Source organism: Cydia amplana, chromosome 19 (genome assembly GCF_948474715.1).
Source record: "Cydia amplana chromosome 19, ilCydAmpl1.1, whole genome shotgun sequence".
In the NCBI taxonomy this organism is placed as follows: domain Eukaryota; kingdom Metazoa; phylum Arthropoda; class Insecta; order Lepidoptera; family Tortricidae; genus Cydia; species Cydia amplana.
In genome coordinates, this window is record NC_086087.1 from 6,221,297 (window position 1) to 6,238,024 (window position 16,728).

Consider the following 16,728-nt stretch of genomic DNA (forward strand, 5'->3'; position numbering starts at 1 on the left):
TCAAATAACGGTGAAAACAAATATAAAACACTAACATTGACCGCTCTTTCGATCCGAAAATCGATGACACACACTCGCTGTTTCCTGCATGTATGCAATTAACACACACATGGACGTACCATAAATAATTAAAAAGGGACAAATCACTAAGCGCCCGCTGCTGGACATCTGCTTGTATTCCCAAGAAACTTGCCACCATTGGTAGAAGTCTTTGAAAAAGATACACGTCAGCGCGTGTGGGGTGGCAGTGAAAATTAAAGTCGATCATTCTCGAAGACATTGGCATAAAAGACGCACGTCCTTTAAAAAGAAGTTGGAAAAAATCTAATCAAATAATTAAATTCTCATTTGCCGAAATGGGCAAGGGATTCGAAAATTAGAGGCAATTGAATTGCGTCTTTGATTACAGAAAGAGAAATTAAAAATCCTCAAGGTAAGCGATGCGCAGTTAGAAATGAGGGAACCGTAAAGATTGGTGATTATTTTAAATAATGTAAATTAAGTTACGCGAAGATTAATCCTATTTTTCTCAATTTTAGATGATGGGTAAAGTGAAATCTCAGGGCCTTGTGTCCGACTTGATGCCAAACATCAAGCTGATGCAAATGGCCGGACATTTCCTATTTAATTACACCGACGGTAAGTTTTGACAAATAGCTTCAAATAAAAATACAATATGTTCAAATACATATTTCGTATCTACTTGCGAGATCCTGACAAAAATGAATTGTACTTAAATCACTGTTTAACACATATTTAAAGACACGTTCTCCAGCTAAATTCAGTAAAAAGTTATTTTTGGTAGGTATCGTTAGTGTTGTACTAAGACAATAAATATTTCGGAAAAATCTGGACAGTGAAACTGTATTTTATTTTACATAATATATTTGTTTACTTTATGTCTTCTTCTAACTAGTCTGTCAACAGTCAAACTTATCATATATATTTTGGCAATTAGAGACATGTATAGTTTATCAGCCTAATAGTATAGTTATATCACTGGAGATCGATTGGATGCTGAAATGGGTACAGAATTATCAAAACTCACATCCAACAGTCCAAAGCTCCCAACTATGACCCAAATTTAAATCGAATAACTTCGTTTAGGCGGGACTGTTACGTTGAACTTGTGGATCATAGTTGTAGTACCAACAGCAACACTCTTAAATGTCCATCAGTCGACCTTATGCCTTTTGTAATAAGATTTAAGAAGTCAGTTAACAGTGTGGGCGATGGTACTGGACTATATGGATCTTTAAACGATTAAGATGGTTAGATAGCAGAAGGTGTCGCAGAAAGCAAACCGAGACTGGCATGAGCTTTCTCTGTCAGAAATGTGGGAGGTCGTGCCGCTCACGCATCGGTCTCCACAGTCACCAAACCCGTTGTCTAAACAGTAATGCATAAATCATCTGCAATAGACGCAAAGGCCAGTGATGATGACGTCTTCAAAATTACACTTGTTCCCAGAAACCGGTGGCATGTCATTGTTGCTGCGTAAAGTATACGCCTCAATGCACGCCTTCCTCATCGTACTCAACTTCATCTGCATGGGCATCAACATGGCACAGTACTCGGACGAAGTCAACGAACTCACCGCCAATACCATCACTGTCTTGTTCTTCGCGCACACTGTTATCAAGCTGGCCTTCTTTGCGATCAACTCTAAGAGCTTTTATAGGTATGTTTTTAATATCAATCATCAATAACTTATTACCTTTGTGTTCAGAACATTATGAAAGATGTCCGATATACCTATTTCATTGGTCAAGGTAGTCCTCATTAAAAGAAGTTCCCACATCATTAACTATTGCCCGCGGTAATTTAGGACCAATACGACCTTGAAACCTTCAAGAAAAGAGCATATCTTGAATACTGGTAACGTACATGCAAGTCTCTGGTGCTGCATGCATCTATGAGAAACGGCAATTGCTTACCATTAGGCGAATCTTCTGATCGTTTTCCTCCTCTTATCAGAAAAAAAAACTCCTATAGAATGGGCCATCCATTTATCATCGTCTATTTCGGTCAGGTCTATATGATTCTCGGTAACAATTAGGACTAAGTATAATACACTTGTTGCGTAATGTACAGTCGCCATCATACATACCCGAGCGGTCGATGTGCACAAAATTTTCTGATCACTCAATCTAACCTTGCGGCGTGTTCTGATATTTGTGAGCACCTTGGCTGCTTCGATATAGCTGATAGCGACTGTAGTTTACAGTCCGTATGAGATCTATTTATTCTAACTACCCTTATGTATATGTCTACAACCTAGACTTATGAGACGGACTCAAGAGAGAATTAAAATCCTGATTCTCAAATACGTGTATCCCATACGTAAAAGTAGTAATGAAAATGAATGCAAATATGATTAACCCCGTTATTCGTGCCCACATTATTCAAATCCAGGTGTGGAAACAAAGGATTTTGGCTCGTTAAATTATACCATCAATCACCGTCCCGCTAATGAAAGGCAACTGAAAGCGAAAAAAAATTAATAAACATGCCACGTATAATAAATTACACGGCTCATAATAGTAAGTAAGTAAGTTATATTTATTAGCACAAGAAATTAACAAATTAGCATAAAAATTAACAAAATATAATAACAAAAATTGATTAGGACGAACAGAAATATAAAAGAACATTGTGCTAAAAGGTCCCAACTCCCAACTCAGCTTGGTGTCACGAAGTGAGTCACTAAAACTATATCTAACTAATAAAAATATTCGGGAAAACATAATAATTGCTTTTGGACATAATACGAGTATATTGCAAAAGTTGACACTTTTGTAATGTTGCTTGGTATTAAAATAATAATAAAACTTTAATTCGTTAGTCCAGTCGTCTTACTGATGACAGAACACAACCATATTTAAGTCAAGAAGAACTTCAGTGGAACAAAATTTCTCACAAATTTACATTAAGGAGGAAAGTAGGAAAGTGGGCTACGTCACAGTACGGGACAAGAGCTAGGAGGATGATGATTATTTATGATCTACTAGTACACTATATAAACGAATTAACGCACAGTATTCGCGATGCAATATCTACCTATTGTACATGTTAAGCCAGGCCTTATCAATTTTAGAGCGAACAATCAAGTACTGAAATATGTATTCGTCCTTTTTATCCCTCTAGCCAAGTCAGAGCACATTTAATCATATTCCTCAGCGATATTATCGTTAGCTAAAATTTTAGCCAAAATCTTATAAAAGGAAGTATTAATATTTCACAAGCCGTCGAGACTCAAACGAAAAATTCATTTCCACCTAATTTTAATCTAACAAGAAAATACAAAGATTCTTGACAGAATTATTTTTTAGGACACCCGCGCCTTGTTCAACGAAGTGAGGGCAGAGTTGACATTTTCCGATTTTTAGGGTTCCGTAGCCAAATGGCAAAAAACGGAACCCTTATGGATTCGTCATGTCTGTCTGTCTGTCTGTCTGTCTATCCGTCTGTCCGTCTGTCTGTCTGTCTGTCCGTCCGTATGTCACAGCCACTTTTTTCCGAAACTATAAGAACTATACTCTTGAAACTTGGTAAGTAAGATGTATTCTGTAAACCGCATTAAGATTTTTACACAAAAATAGAAAAAAAAAAACAATAAATTTTGGGGGTTCCCCCTTAGAACTGAAACTCAAAAATTTTTTTTTCATCAAACCCATACGTGTGGGGTATTAGGGATAGGTCTTCAAAAATGATATTGAGGTTTCTAATATCATTTTATTCTAAACTGAATAGTTTGCGCGAGAGACACTTCCAAATTGGTAAAATGTGTGTCCCCCCCCCTGTAACTTCTAAAATAAGAGAATGATAAAACTAAAAAAAATATATGATGTACATTACCATGTAAACTTCCACCGAAAATTGGTTTGAACGAGATCTAGTAAGTAGTTTTTTTTTATACGTCATAAATCGCCTAAATACGGAACCCTTCATGGGCGAGTCCGACTCGCACTTGGCCGCTTTTTTATTATAATACAGAGATCAGAAAGATGTAGAAAAATCTTTAGATATCTTAAGAAATCTAACGGAGTAGGGTAACTTATTTGAGCTGCTGAGTTGCAAAATTGCATGGACTGCCATGGACACATTATGAATGAATTTGTAAAGTTATGTTATATTGCTTACGATAGCTGCTAATTGTTGTGATATTTAAAAAAACCTACAAAGTAAAGGAAGTAAAAGAAAGCTCAATCATTTATTTATCATATAGGTCACAAGGGCAGTTTTACATGCCAAGATGCAATTTACATAAGTACAAGCATTAAAAATAAATCATCAAAAATTACAATACAATAAATAAACAAACATAAGTAAATGATTTCCAGCAAAATGACTATAATTAAAAGTTAACTAAATATAAAGGCAGGCATGCATGAAACCACATTATCTGATATATATTTAATTATCTCGTAAAACGAACTACCGTAATACGCCGCACAGCGCGTGGGCTGCAACTGCTACTTTTAATTAAGTTTTGTCTCGTAAACCCTTTATGCCGGTAATTAAAATTTTAATTGGTGGTTAATTTTAAAGTTCTGATCCATTTTAAAGTTAATTTTGATGGCGTTTTTTACTTTTTAACTGAACTGAAGTTAATGAAAATTGACAGTTGTTTAGTTACCCTTTTAATAAAGATTAAAAAAGCCTACAGCCTAAAAAGTTAAAAAAGGTATAATACATTATTTTTCACTTCTAAGGAATTAGAAAGGATTAGAAATATTCATCATAATCAAAAAATAGAATTCCCTAGACTTCAAGTAGTCCCTTCCCTAAACTTAGTACCTAGTCGTACGGCACGAGCTGAATAAACGCAGAATTTCCTGTTTTTACAGGACTTTTATTCAAATAAATATACATCCTTGCTGGATAATGATATTTAGTATAATAATTAATAAATTTGATATTTAGCTTTATTATGTGGTACAGACTAGAGGTGACAGTTGCAAAGAAAATTTAATTAGATTTGGGTTGGCGTTTACTATTAAAAATAGATACATTTAGGCAACGAACTAGATTAACTAATATAAGCGTGACTAGAACTCAAAAATGAACCCACGTGTATAATGATGAGGCGAGCGACTCAACCTAGTTTATTAAGTCGTGGGCTCAACGCAGTTATAATTAAAAAAAATTACAAATTAAACCATTTATTGATCAATCACAACTTTTTGAACGGCGGGAAAATTGTGTATTGAGTAATATTCAAGAAAGAGAAGAGATAACTGTCAGAGTAATGCCTAGACCGTTTTCAGAGGCCATTTTGTGTAGAGCTTAGTCTATTCAGTCGCCGTATTTAGGTAATCATATTGACGTATATTCGTGGGAAAAGTTCCAGATACGTTTTCCATGACCTAGACCGCAAATAAGTCAAGCACGTGTGACTTAGTACTTATGGTTATTCTAGTTCTCACGGTTATTACAATCAATACAATCATCTTTATCTTTGCTAACTGTATACATACATATATTATATTTGTTTCTGAAATAACTGATGTTTTGTATTCAGATTTAAAAACTTGTTACGGGTTTGATCTTATTTTGATATGACCATGAAGCTCACGCTTATTGGTGCATGCAAAATGAAGCGAGAGCCGTGCGTGAGATGCGCGATGCGCGCCATTCACCAAGACAAGACTTTTCACTCTCTCCTCTCATCTGCTCAAAGGTTAACTGGAAGAGATCCCTCAAAGGGATAAGTTCGCCTTTGTACTTCTTACAATTTTTATTATTATTTTTAATGTCTTTTTGTACAATAAAGAGTTTACTACTAAGAGTTCTATCAAAACCAGTTAAAACCCAGAACAAATTGTTAAATTAGAATCGATCTCCATGTCTCCTTGTATCCGTAAACCTCACATAATTAATATACCTATTACGCATCAACATCGTAAAAGTACCATTCCATTGGCAAGTGAAAAATTATAAGCTTCGTAGTTATTAAATCTTTTAATCTTCTTTTCAATCTTTCATTCACGCACCAATCGAGAGTATCGTTGGACGCCCTGTAAATATTCAAATAGGGTGGATTGCTTTCTTCTGTAACAAGATTGAATGGTATGAATATTGATGATACCCGATTGTTTCCCTGGTTTACATAATACCTACCAAAGATTGTATGATGTTGCGTGCTTTTTATTGGATTCGTGATGATTTATAGGCAGAGATATTTATTTGAAATACTTCTATTTAAAATGCAAATACAAAATGCAAAATACCTATTTTGTATTTTGCATTTAAATGCCTTTTAGTAAAAAACATTTTGTATTTTATTTGAAATACTTTTCGAGATGTATTTTGCATTTTTAATATTCATTTCAAAATGCAAAATACTTTGCGATTAAGTTTAGCCAACATTACCAGTCAAACAAAATGAAATGAACGAATGACGCTTGTATTGCCGAATTTGACCGATAGAGGCGCCTGCTAGCCATGCGCGCCCTTTTTAGGGTTCCGTACCCAAAGGGTAAAAACGGGACCCTATTACTAAGACTCCGCTGTCCGTCCGTCCGTCTGTCACCAGGCTGTATCTCACGAACCGTGATAGCTAGACAGTTGAAATTTTCACAGATGATGTATTTCTTTTGCCGCTATAACAACAAATACTAAAAACAGAATAAAATAAAGATTTAATTGGGGCTCCCATACAACAAACATGATTTTTGACCGAAGTTAAGCAACGTCGGGCGGGGACAGTACTTGGATGGGTGACCGTTTTTTTGCTTGTTTTGCTCTATTTTTTGTTGATGGTGCGGAACCCTCCGTGCGCGAGTTCGACTCGCACTTGGCCGGTTTTTTTTCTTCTTTGGTCAGAGTGCGCGCCTGCGCCTTATAGCCGTTTAGACTCGCGGCTCGGCTCGCGGCGCGTCTCGTGGCTCGCCTCGACACACTCGGCTTCGGCTTGTCAATTGGTTATAAACCTTATGCCGTGCCGTTAGTGTTTAAATTATATTAGGTCGACGAGCTTGCGAGCCACGAGACGAATCGCGAGCCCACCGCTTACACTCGCGTCTCGTGGCGCGGCTCGCGGCTCGTCTCGTGGCTCGCGCGAGAGTTTAAATCGGTTATTATGACCAAAATGTCATGCATAAGGTGCCATGTTATTAGACGTTTTTGTTCGGCTCGGCATTGTGTCTCTATTTCTCATGATAAATACCTAAAATAAATAAAAATATCCGAGATTTGGTCAAAAGTAGGGTTTGCACGACGGATCCGAAATGTATGGCAAGATCCGCGGATCCGGATCCAGATCCGGATAATTTCATACATTCCGGATCCGGATTGCAAACTCTAGTCAAAAGGTATTTTATTTAGAAAAAGTATTTTGAAAATACCTATTTTGCATTTAGCATTTGAAATACAAAACGCAAAACTATTTGGTATTTTGCATTTGAAATAGTAAATCTGAAAAGTATTTTGCATTTTGTATTTAAATGCTTTTTTAAAACCATTTTGTACATCTCTGTTTATAGGTATATTTTGAGGGTTCGTTCTTAGGGTTCCGTAGCCAAATGGCAAAAAACGGAACCCTTATGGATTCGTCATGTCTGTCTGTCTGTCTGTCTGTCCGTCCGTATGTCACAGCCACTTTTTTCCGAAACTATAAGAACTATACTGTTGAAACTTGGTAAGTAGATGTATTCTGTGAACAGCATTAAGATTTTCACACAAAACTAGAAAAAAAAAACAATAAATTTTGGGGGTTCCCCATACTTAGAACTGTGGGGTATCTTCTATGGATAGGTCTTCAAAAATGATATTGAGGTTTCTAATATCATTTTTTTCTAAACTGAATAGTTTGCGCGAGAGACACTTCCAAAGTGGTAAAATGTGAGTCCCCCCCCGTGTAACTTCTAAAATAAGAGAATGATAAAACTAAAAAAAATATAATTATGATGTACTTCCACCCATCCTTCCATGCAAACTTCCACCGAAAATTGGTTTGAACGAGATCTAGTAAGTAGTTTTTTTTAATACGTCATAAATCCCCTTAATACGGAACCCTTCATGGGCGAGTCCGACTCGCACTTGGCCGCTTTTTATTTCGTACGACGTAAGCGAGTTGCAGCGACACTATCTCAGGGCTAAATAGAATCTTGTCAGACTTTACCTCAGTCTCCTTGTTCCTTCCCAGGACCCTGGCAGTATGGAACCAGTCGAACAGCCACCCTCTGTTCACGGAGTCGGACGCCAGGTACCACCAGCTCTCGCTGGACAAGAGCCGCCGGCTGCTTTACTTCATCTGCGGTACCACCTGTCTGTCAGTTGTCAGTGAGTATCCACAAATATACAAATTACATTACCTACTAAAGACTAACAAAAAACCGGCCGGAGTCGGACTCGCGCACGGAGGGTCCCGCACCATCAACAAAAAATAGAGCAAAACAAGCAAAAAAACGGTCACCCATCCAAGTACTGACCCCGCCCGACGTTGCTTAACTTCGGTCAAAAATCACGTTTGTTGTATGGGAGCCCCACTTAAATCTTTATTTTATTCTGTTTTTAGTATTTGTTGTTATAGCGGCAACAGAAATACATCATCTGTGAAAATTTCAACTGTCTAGCTATCACGGTTCGTGAGATACAGCCTGGTGACAGACGGACGGACGGACGGACGGACAGCGGAGTCTTAGTAATAGGGTCCCGTTTTTACCCTTTGGGTACGGAACCCTAAAAAACGAAAAGGTACAGAAAATTAAATATTTATCTTCTTCTGATCCCGAATGTTAAATATTCTGACGGCCAATTTCGGTTTGTTGAAAGTAGCGGGAAAAATCATCCTCGGTATGCTTTGGACAGTAACAAGATGATGGTTTTGTTTCTCGTTTAAAAACTGTGCTTTCTTTAAATAGGTATTACAATTTTTTTTTTAAATGAATGATCTAACATCGATTGAATCGATTATCTTTACATTTAGCGAAATGTAATTTTATTTTTTCTACTCGTCGACTGCAATGCTTGAATTAAACCAAAGTGAAATCGCATACTTTTTTCACTATGGGACCCCAACTCAACTATAATATTCATTATGTACTCCTGACGTGTAATTTGTTTATCAATAAAATATGAATGAATGAATGAACAAATGACATTATAGACGACAACTTCCTAAAAATCAGTTTCTTGCGAATAATTAACAAAGTATACCAAGACTGCATTGTAACACACACCGAACATTCAACCCTCTTTGTTATTCTTGCTTGACACAAGTCCAAGTTTTTAGTTTGCGAATGCATAAACACGTTGGCAGCCCCGGCCCAGTCCCCGTATCTCGGCCCCGGCGGACTGTAAATAGTGCGAGGAAATGGGACTCGAGAAAAATGCGCACTCTGCTTGCACGAATATACTACGTATATTATACTGACAGCCACACTATAACTGACCATTGGTGGACCTAATGTCATTGCGATAAGGTTGAGGATAGTATGTAAACAGTGTGGACGATAGGGCATACAGTGGAAATCATATTGAGAGAAAATTTAAGATAAATTAAGTGTAACTCTGGGTTTTGAAAATTGCCAAAGCTAATTTAATCTAGGCACTATAATACGTCAACAGGAGACCAATACCTTAGTCTGACTATAAAAGTTATTTAGATTAAACAGACTATATTTACTTATATATTTTATATTGTCTTTATTCGTGAAACAAATTCAAAAACATTGATGCAGAACCAAGGCTTCCTTTGGAAGATTATACCAGAAAATAGGTAGGTTAGGTACAATCATTTTCGGGAGCGAATAGTATTTTATACAATCGTTATATAATGGAGAGCTTTTCAGTCGAGTACCGTATTTAGGCAACGAAGCTTGCTGAGTTGCCTAAGTAAGGTACGAGATTGAAAAGCTTGATTATATCACTATTGTATACAATACTTTTTCTACGAGTCAACAAAAAAAAAATACTTAAAACTAGTAGAAGGATCATATATGTAGGTAAAAAAACCAAAAGTATACAGCTAAGATGCGCGAGCAGCCGCGATACCTTCATACTCGTACGCGACCCGGCCCCCGCGCCCCGCGCCCCCGGCCGGTTGGTCAACGACACCTTCTCGTAACTCATGAGGTCATGAGGCCCTGGTACTTGCTCCGCGCTTTCGATTGGTCAATTTCATTATAGTTGACTAAACTGTATCGAAATGAATATTATAGTTGAATGAACTGTATCGAAATGAATATTATAGTTGAGTTGGGGTCCCATAGTGAAAAAAGTATGCGATTTCACTTTGGTATACGAAGTCTTAATTCAAGCATTGCAGTCGACGAGTAGAAAAACATACATTGTTTCAATCTGGGAACCGCAGTCACACCGCTTTTAAATCTTCTAGGCTGGGTGACCCTCACGTTTTTCGGCGAGTCTGTCCGCCTGATCGCCGACAAGGAGAGCAACGATACCCTGACCGAGCCAGCTCCCAGGCTCCCGCTTAAGGCCTGGTACCCCTTCAATGCGATGAGTGGAAGCATGTACATCATGGCCTTCGTATATCAGGTAGGTACGTTTATTTGTCTTCGCAGCACGACGTACCTAGTGGAACAAGCTGACAGTCCGAACACAAGCTTCGTACATAGAGAATAATTTAAATTAGCCGGAGCGTAGACAAACTATCATAATTATAGGTATTGTGCACACGTAACAAAGCAGTCTGTAATTGAAAATTTTTTTTTACACAAACCTTATCATGTGATAGCGAGTAACATAAGGACAATTGTCACAGTCACTTGTCCTAAAATGCTCTGTTTACAATTATGCGCCATATCACTCCCTTTTACATCTTAAGGCGACGGTAGAGGTGGGTAAATTTTCAGATTCTGTCAATTTACCCCATTTCACACACAAGCGCACTTCACGCACACTACATCACTTTACTGGGACAGGTCATTGACCCATCAATTCGTTCCATTGAAAGAAGAAAGAGAAACAATACATTTAATCTTGCTTTCCTTGTCTGTTCATGTCACACGTGACGTATTTAAATTCTAATAATTCATTTGGTTGTTGACAATTTTCTACATTATGGCTTTGTCGAGATACGCGTTTTCTAAAGTTAAACCGAATAAAACCAGATGTCATTAAGTCAGATGTAAAATTTTATTTACTACTCTATACGACTTTTCATAAGGCGCAAAATTAATTCAATGAGAATTTAAATAAATAAAGTTCCGGCAGGACCCGGCTTCTTCGTGAACAAATTTACGTATAATTTAATGCAGTTATTAAACATTTCTTGAACAAATTGATTGCACAAAGTGAGCTCTAAATCGAAAACGTCATATACCGTCCCCTTAACTGTTGTAAGGTGGATTCAGGAAAAAAAAAATGCCGTCATTTCAAAATTCATATTCGCCAAGAATGGGCGTCCAGAAGTGATTTGAAATTGAATTAAGTAGCTGAATATACATAATTATATCTGTATCGCAAATCGCAGCTAGCAGGTGTTATGATTTTTTTCCTTACGGCTTAAGTAATAATTAAATTGAAAACCGACACTTTTTTAAGCAGAACCAATATTTATCACCTACATTTGAACATCATCAAATTAACTGAGCGAAGTGCCTTAGTATGTTTCCCTATCAGCGTTTAAATAAGTAGTGTAAATAGGTATTAGGAAACGACCGACGTAACTAATGAATTAAAAGCTGGGCAAACCAGAACTAGAATAGCTTTTTTACTTTATCTACGTTCAAGCACGTTAGCAACTACCTACGTGGCGGGTGATCAATCTTACACCAAACTTGGCACAAGAAAATATTTTTAAATCTTTTAAAATTGGTAAAGTTTTTTCACTTTTTTTAAGATGATACCAAACCACCACGATTACTACTAATTGTTTTTTGTACCATAAAAGCCAAATAAAAATATAATATTTAAAATTCATATCATAACACATTTAATCTTCATTAAAATATGGCTAAAAGATCGGATTTCTTTACTTTATGTTTTCTTCAAAATAGTCTGTCTACAGTCAAACTTATCATTAAAATAATGACTAACCTCCGTGAAAAGAAGAAGTAGGTAAGCTCGAAATTACAAGCAGAACCCATATTATGTTAATTAGCCCTGTTGATGTTTAAAAATATTCAAATTTAATATGAATGTTTTACAACGGGTCTCTATTGTTTCCCATAAAGTTTTAAGTCATAGTGTATTGTATCCGCATTTTTGTTAGTCATAATTTGGTATTTCTCAGAAACGCGTAACTTTTCAGGATTGCCATAAAACAAACCTAACCTAACCTATCCATAGGATAACCTTAGGTAAATCCTGAAAGTTAACGGTTTCAGAATTATGAATATGGATAATCTGATAATCATTACATTATGACTTTCAATCATTATGTCAAACAAAGGGATCCGGTTTTCCAACAGATCTACTGGCTTTTGTTCTCAATGTTGATCGCCAATCTCATGGACGTGATGTTCTGTTCCTGGCTGATCTTCGCCTGCGAGCAGCTGCAGCATCTGAAAGCCATCATGAAGCCCCTCATGGAGCTCAGCGCTGCTCTGGACACCTACAGGCCTAACACTGCTGAGTTGTTCAGGGCATCTTCTACTGGTAAGGCAGAGAAAATTCTAGCCAGATTTCATGAAACTCGAAGAACGCCCCGCGCGAATTGACATTGACAACTAATCTTAAGAATTTACGTAGGCACTAGTTTTTACGAAAGCGACTGCCATCTGACCTTCCAACCCAAAGGAGAACTAGGCCTTATTGGGATTAGTTCGGTTTCCTCACGATGTTTTGCTTCACCGAAAAGCGACTGGGAAATATCAAATGACATAAGTTCCGAAAAACTCATTGGTACGAGCCGGGGTTTGAACCCGCAATCTCCGGATTGAAAGTAGCACGCTCTTACCACTAGGCCACCAGCGCGTAGCCTAGTGCCAATTGACTACTACACTGACTGATTACTCTGACTACTTACTGACTCTTAAAAACTAAAAGCTAAAAATAATTTCAGAAAAGTCAGAAAAGGTGCCAGAGCCCACAGACATGGATATCCGCGGTATATATTCCACGCAGCAGGATTTCGGCATGATGCTGCGTGGCGCAGGGGGTCGCCTGCAGAACTTTAACTCGCCAAATCCCAACCCGAACGGGTTGACTCAGAAACAGGAGATGTTGGCTAGATCCGCTATCAAGTACTGGGTGGAGCGACATAAGCACGTCGTGAGGTATGTAATCTTGAACCTAAGTCCTGAGTTTAGGATGCCATGCCTGTGTATACACGTATGTTTATGATAGAGTCAGAAAAACACGTGTGTGTTGTACACCTTCCACATGATACTAAAAAGTACTTGTTATGAAGAGTAAAATACACGTGCCTTTGTACGTATTCGATGAATCTGTAAGCCCTTAAATTGTCAAATGTAACCATCAAACAGCTTTGGGAACACAATTCCTTGAAATATATAATACTCCATTCGAAATTCGATGAAATGGGTTTAATTAAAATAAAACAGATTTCTAAATTGATTGATAGGTTGATTTTTGTCCTTTTACGTAAGTGTTGTGTCTTTTATCTTAAGGGTTCTGGTATTTTTTTAGGCTGGTGGCGTCCATAGGAGATACTTATGGTACTGCTCTACTGTTTCACATGTTGGTGTCAACCATTACGCTTACACTTCTGGCTTATCAAGCGACAAAGGTAAGATTTAGACTTGTCTTAAAGCAATATTCTCCAGTATTATGAGTTTATACACGAATTCCGTACATGTCGAGAAGAAGTTGATAACTACTGGCAGGAAAAGATTGAAAAAATTAGAACCTTATGTAAATTTATTTTAAGTTCAAATTTCTTCAATAAAATATCTCAGTCGGCTTCTTCCCGCCATGTACGGAATTATTACGGATATCTATCTGTGCCGAGCCAACGCGGGAAATATATAATTAAAATTGCCAACAGTGAGATTTCTTGGTGCCAACGCGGGAAATATATACAGGGTGCTTCCTGTAACAGGAGCAATACATTAAACTGTAGGCTGTACTCCTCAAACTGACCAACATTTATTCAGCAACTTTTGAAAATAACTCATGTTTTGATTTTTATTACACTTTTAAGTTCATTCTAAGACGCAATGTATTGCAAATTTTGTTATGTTTAAAGCGTGACAAGCAACGTCAAACACACTGATATCAGCGTACATTGAAGGCAATATTTATTTAGTATGAAAAAGAGGAAGTCTAAAGGATTCATAATTTTTAAAAGTTGCTGAACAAATGTTGGTCAGTTTGAGGAGTACAGCCTTTAGTTTAATTTATTGCTCCTGTTACAGGAAGCACCCTGTATGTAGATAAAATTGCCTGTATCAAACAGTGAAATTTGTTTTTCTTGGTAAGGTTTAGGACATTTATTAATTCACAGATCGATGGTCTCAACGTGTACGCGTTCAGCACAGTCGGTTACCTCAGCTACACCCTTGGCCAGGTGTTTCATTTCTGCATCTTCGGAAACAGGCTTATTGAGGAGGTGACCAATAACACTTATTCCGTGATTTCAATACTGGCTTCTGTTTCACCCAATTTTAAATTTTCGGATATCTTTGCTGAAGTGCTGACGAAATTTGTATAAGAGTACGATTTATGACAACGGGCACGATTCTTTCATATAAAATTACAATGCGTTACTACCTATGGTTACTACAGTTACCTTATCAATAAATTAGCAACATGTCACTAGGTTAAGCTTTTATATTCGGTGTAGACTTTTTTTCTTGGGATGTCCAATATAGTTGACGTTGTCAATTTAAGGGTTAAAAAGTTCCATTCCCCTCTGATAACTCTTCCCCTCTGATCGAAAACTGTACAATCGGTTTAGATTGTTACATAAATTCTAAACAAAATATGTCCAGTTTCACGCTTAGCTTCTATTTCACACAGAGCTCTTCGGTGATGGAAGCAGCATACTCTTGCCAATGGTACGACGGTTCCGAAGAAGCCAAGACCTTTGTTCAGATTGTGTGCCAGCAGTGTCAGAAGGCTATGAGCATCTCCGGCGCCAAGTTCTTCACGGTTTCACTGGATCTGTTCGCTTCTGTAAGTTTGTCTCGAAGTATAATTCTGATTAAATACCTAACATATTTTCTTTTACAGCTTTTAATAAAGAAATATTGTCTTGGTCAGTGTCCCATCGACGCGGATGAGCAAGAGTGAAGAGCAATATTCTTATTTTGCAGAGATATTCTGAACACACAGCTGAACACTCTTTTAGGGCCATTTGCGCCAGCCAGGCTTAGCCACTTAACCCGGGGTTAACCGTTAACTGTGTTAAATTGTACTGGTAACCATGGAAACTCCAGGATTAACCGGTTGACCTCAGGCTTAACCCAAAAATGGAGCAAGTAGCGCTTAGTCACACAGAATCTACATTTTTCGTCGCCGATCTGTCATGTGCCTTTGACATTTTTGTACTGACTCTGGTGACAATGTTTGTATTATATTATAAAGCATGCGGTGGCAGACAACGGCGCTTCAAAAAACGTTGAGAGCTAAGTCGTGAAGTACCTACCGGTTAAGTTGGTTCTTTAATTTGTTTTCTTTTGTTCTCCAAAGGTACTCGGCGCTGTTGTAACCTACTTCATGGTGTTAGTGCAACTGAAGTAAAAGCCATCGAATTCATCAAAGTCAACTTACAAGCTTATACCTTTGACTGTGCTGAACGAAATGTATTTGTACTTTTGAGGTTCTTGACAACTGAAATTTAAGAATCCTCGGATTGCAACGCGACGATACAATTACACATTGATATTTTTAGAAGATAATGAATACGAAAGAACTTAGACAATGTTTTGACTTGTAACCGGATATTATGATTTTTTTTAATATGTAGAAAGTTACAATGCTGATTCCAATAATGACGATAAAGGTGATAAAACATTATAGTCTGTGCGGGAAGAGAAGAGTCGTGTATTATATGGGAACCAATAAATTCTACGACTATTCACTTTTCGCACAGACTATACAAGCCTCAATTAGTAAATACGTAAGTCATAATGACAGATTAAGACTAATAATTAAATAGCTAATTGAAGCTTGTAGCGCGTTTATTAAAAACGTCATAAAACATTCATGTACACTTAAACTTTTTTTTAATTATGTAGATATATTTAATGATACTTGTATAGTACAAAGTACACATTCAAAATAATCAATTATTAATTTTTAAGTCCAACGAGTAATTTATTTTAGTATTTATATCGGTAGTATCATTATCATCACACTTATAAAACAATATAAATTATATATAAACACATTATAAAAAAACTAACCTAGGGTGCCGCCGGCAGCGGGGCAGGGCCCAAGCTATAATTTTATTTATATTTATTTATATTCCTTTCAAAATTGTAATAAGTAATCTTTCTGTGGTATCATTTTAGGGTTCCGTACCCAAAGGGTAAAAACGTGACCCTATTACTAAGACTCCGCTGTCCGTCCGTCCGTCCGTCCGTCCGTCCGTCCGTCCGTCCGTCCATCCGTCCATCCGTCCATCCGTCCGTCCGTCTGTCACCAGGCTGTATCTCATGAACCGTGATAGCTAGACAGTTGAAATTTTCACAGATGATGTATTTCTGTTGCCGCTATAACAACAAATACTAAAAACAGAATAAAATAAAGATTTAAGTAGGGCTCCCATACAACAAACGTGATTTTTGACCGAAGTTAAGCAACGTCGGGTGGGGTCAGTACTTGGATGGGTGACCGTTTTTTTGCTTGTTT

At 37.3% G+C, this 16,728-nt stretch overlaps 1 protein-coding gene across 1 annotated transcript; it reads left to right on the plus strand.

The window, feature by feature from the left end:
- Window positions 1-509: 509 nt before the first annotated feature.
- LOC134656891 (odorant receptor coreceptor) lies at window positions 510-15,705 on the plus strand. Its single transcript, XM_063512434.1, has 10 exons — window positions 510-639; window positions 1,471-1,681; window positions 8,150-8,286; window positions 10,343-10,503; window positions 12,381-12,567; window positions 12,974-13,187; window positions 13,561-13,660; window positions 14,378-14,482; window positions 14,893-15,048; window positions 15,565-15,705. The coding sequence occupies exons 1-10, from the start codon at window positions 540-542 to the stop codon at window positions 15,613-15,615; spliced, it is 1,422 nt and encodes a 473-aa protein (XP_063368504.1). The 5' UTR covers window positions 510-539; the 3' UTR covers window positions 15,616-15,705.
- The last annotated feature ends 1,023 nt before the right edge of the window (window positions 15,706-16,728 follow it).

Excerpts from the sequence above, each read along its gene's own strand:
- LOC134656891 (XM_063512434.1), top strand. The coding sequence starts at position 540 with ATGATGGGTAAAGTGAAATCTCAGGGCCTTGTGTCCGACTTGATGCCA. Across the intron at positions 13,188-13,560 it reads CGACATAAGCACGTCGTGAG|GCTGGTGGCGTCCATAGGAG; the intron begins GTATGTAATCTT and ends GTATTTTTTTAG. Across the intron at positions 14,483-14,892 it reads GAAACAGGCTTATTGAGGAG|AGCTCTTCGGTGATGGAAGC; the intron begins GTGACCAATAAC and ends TATTTCACACAG.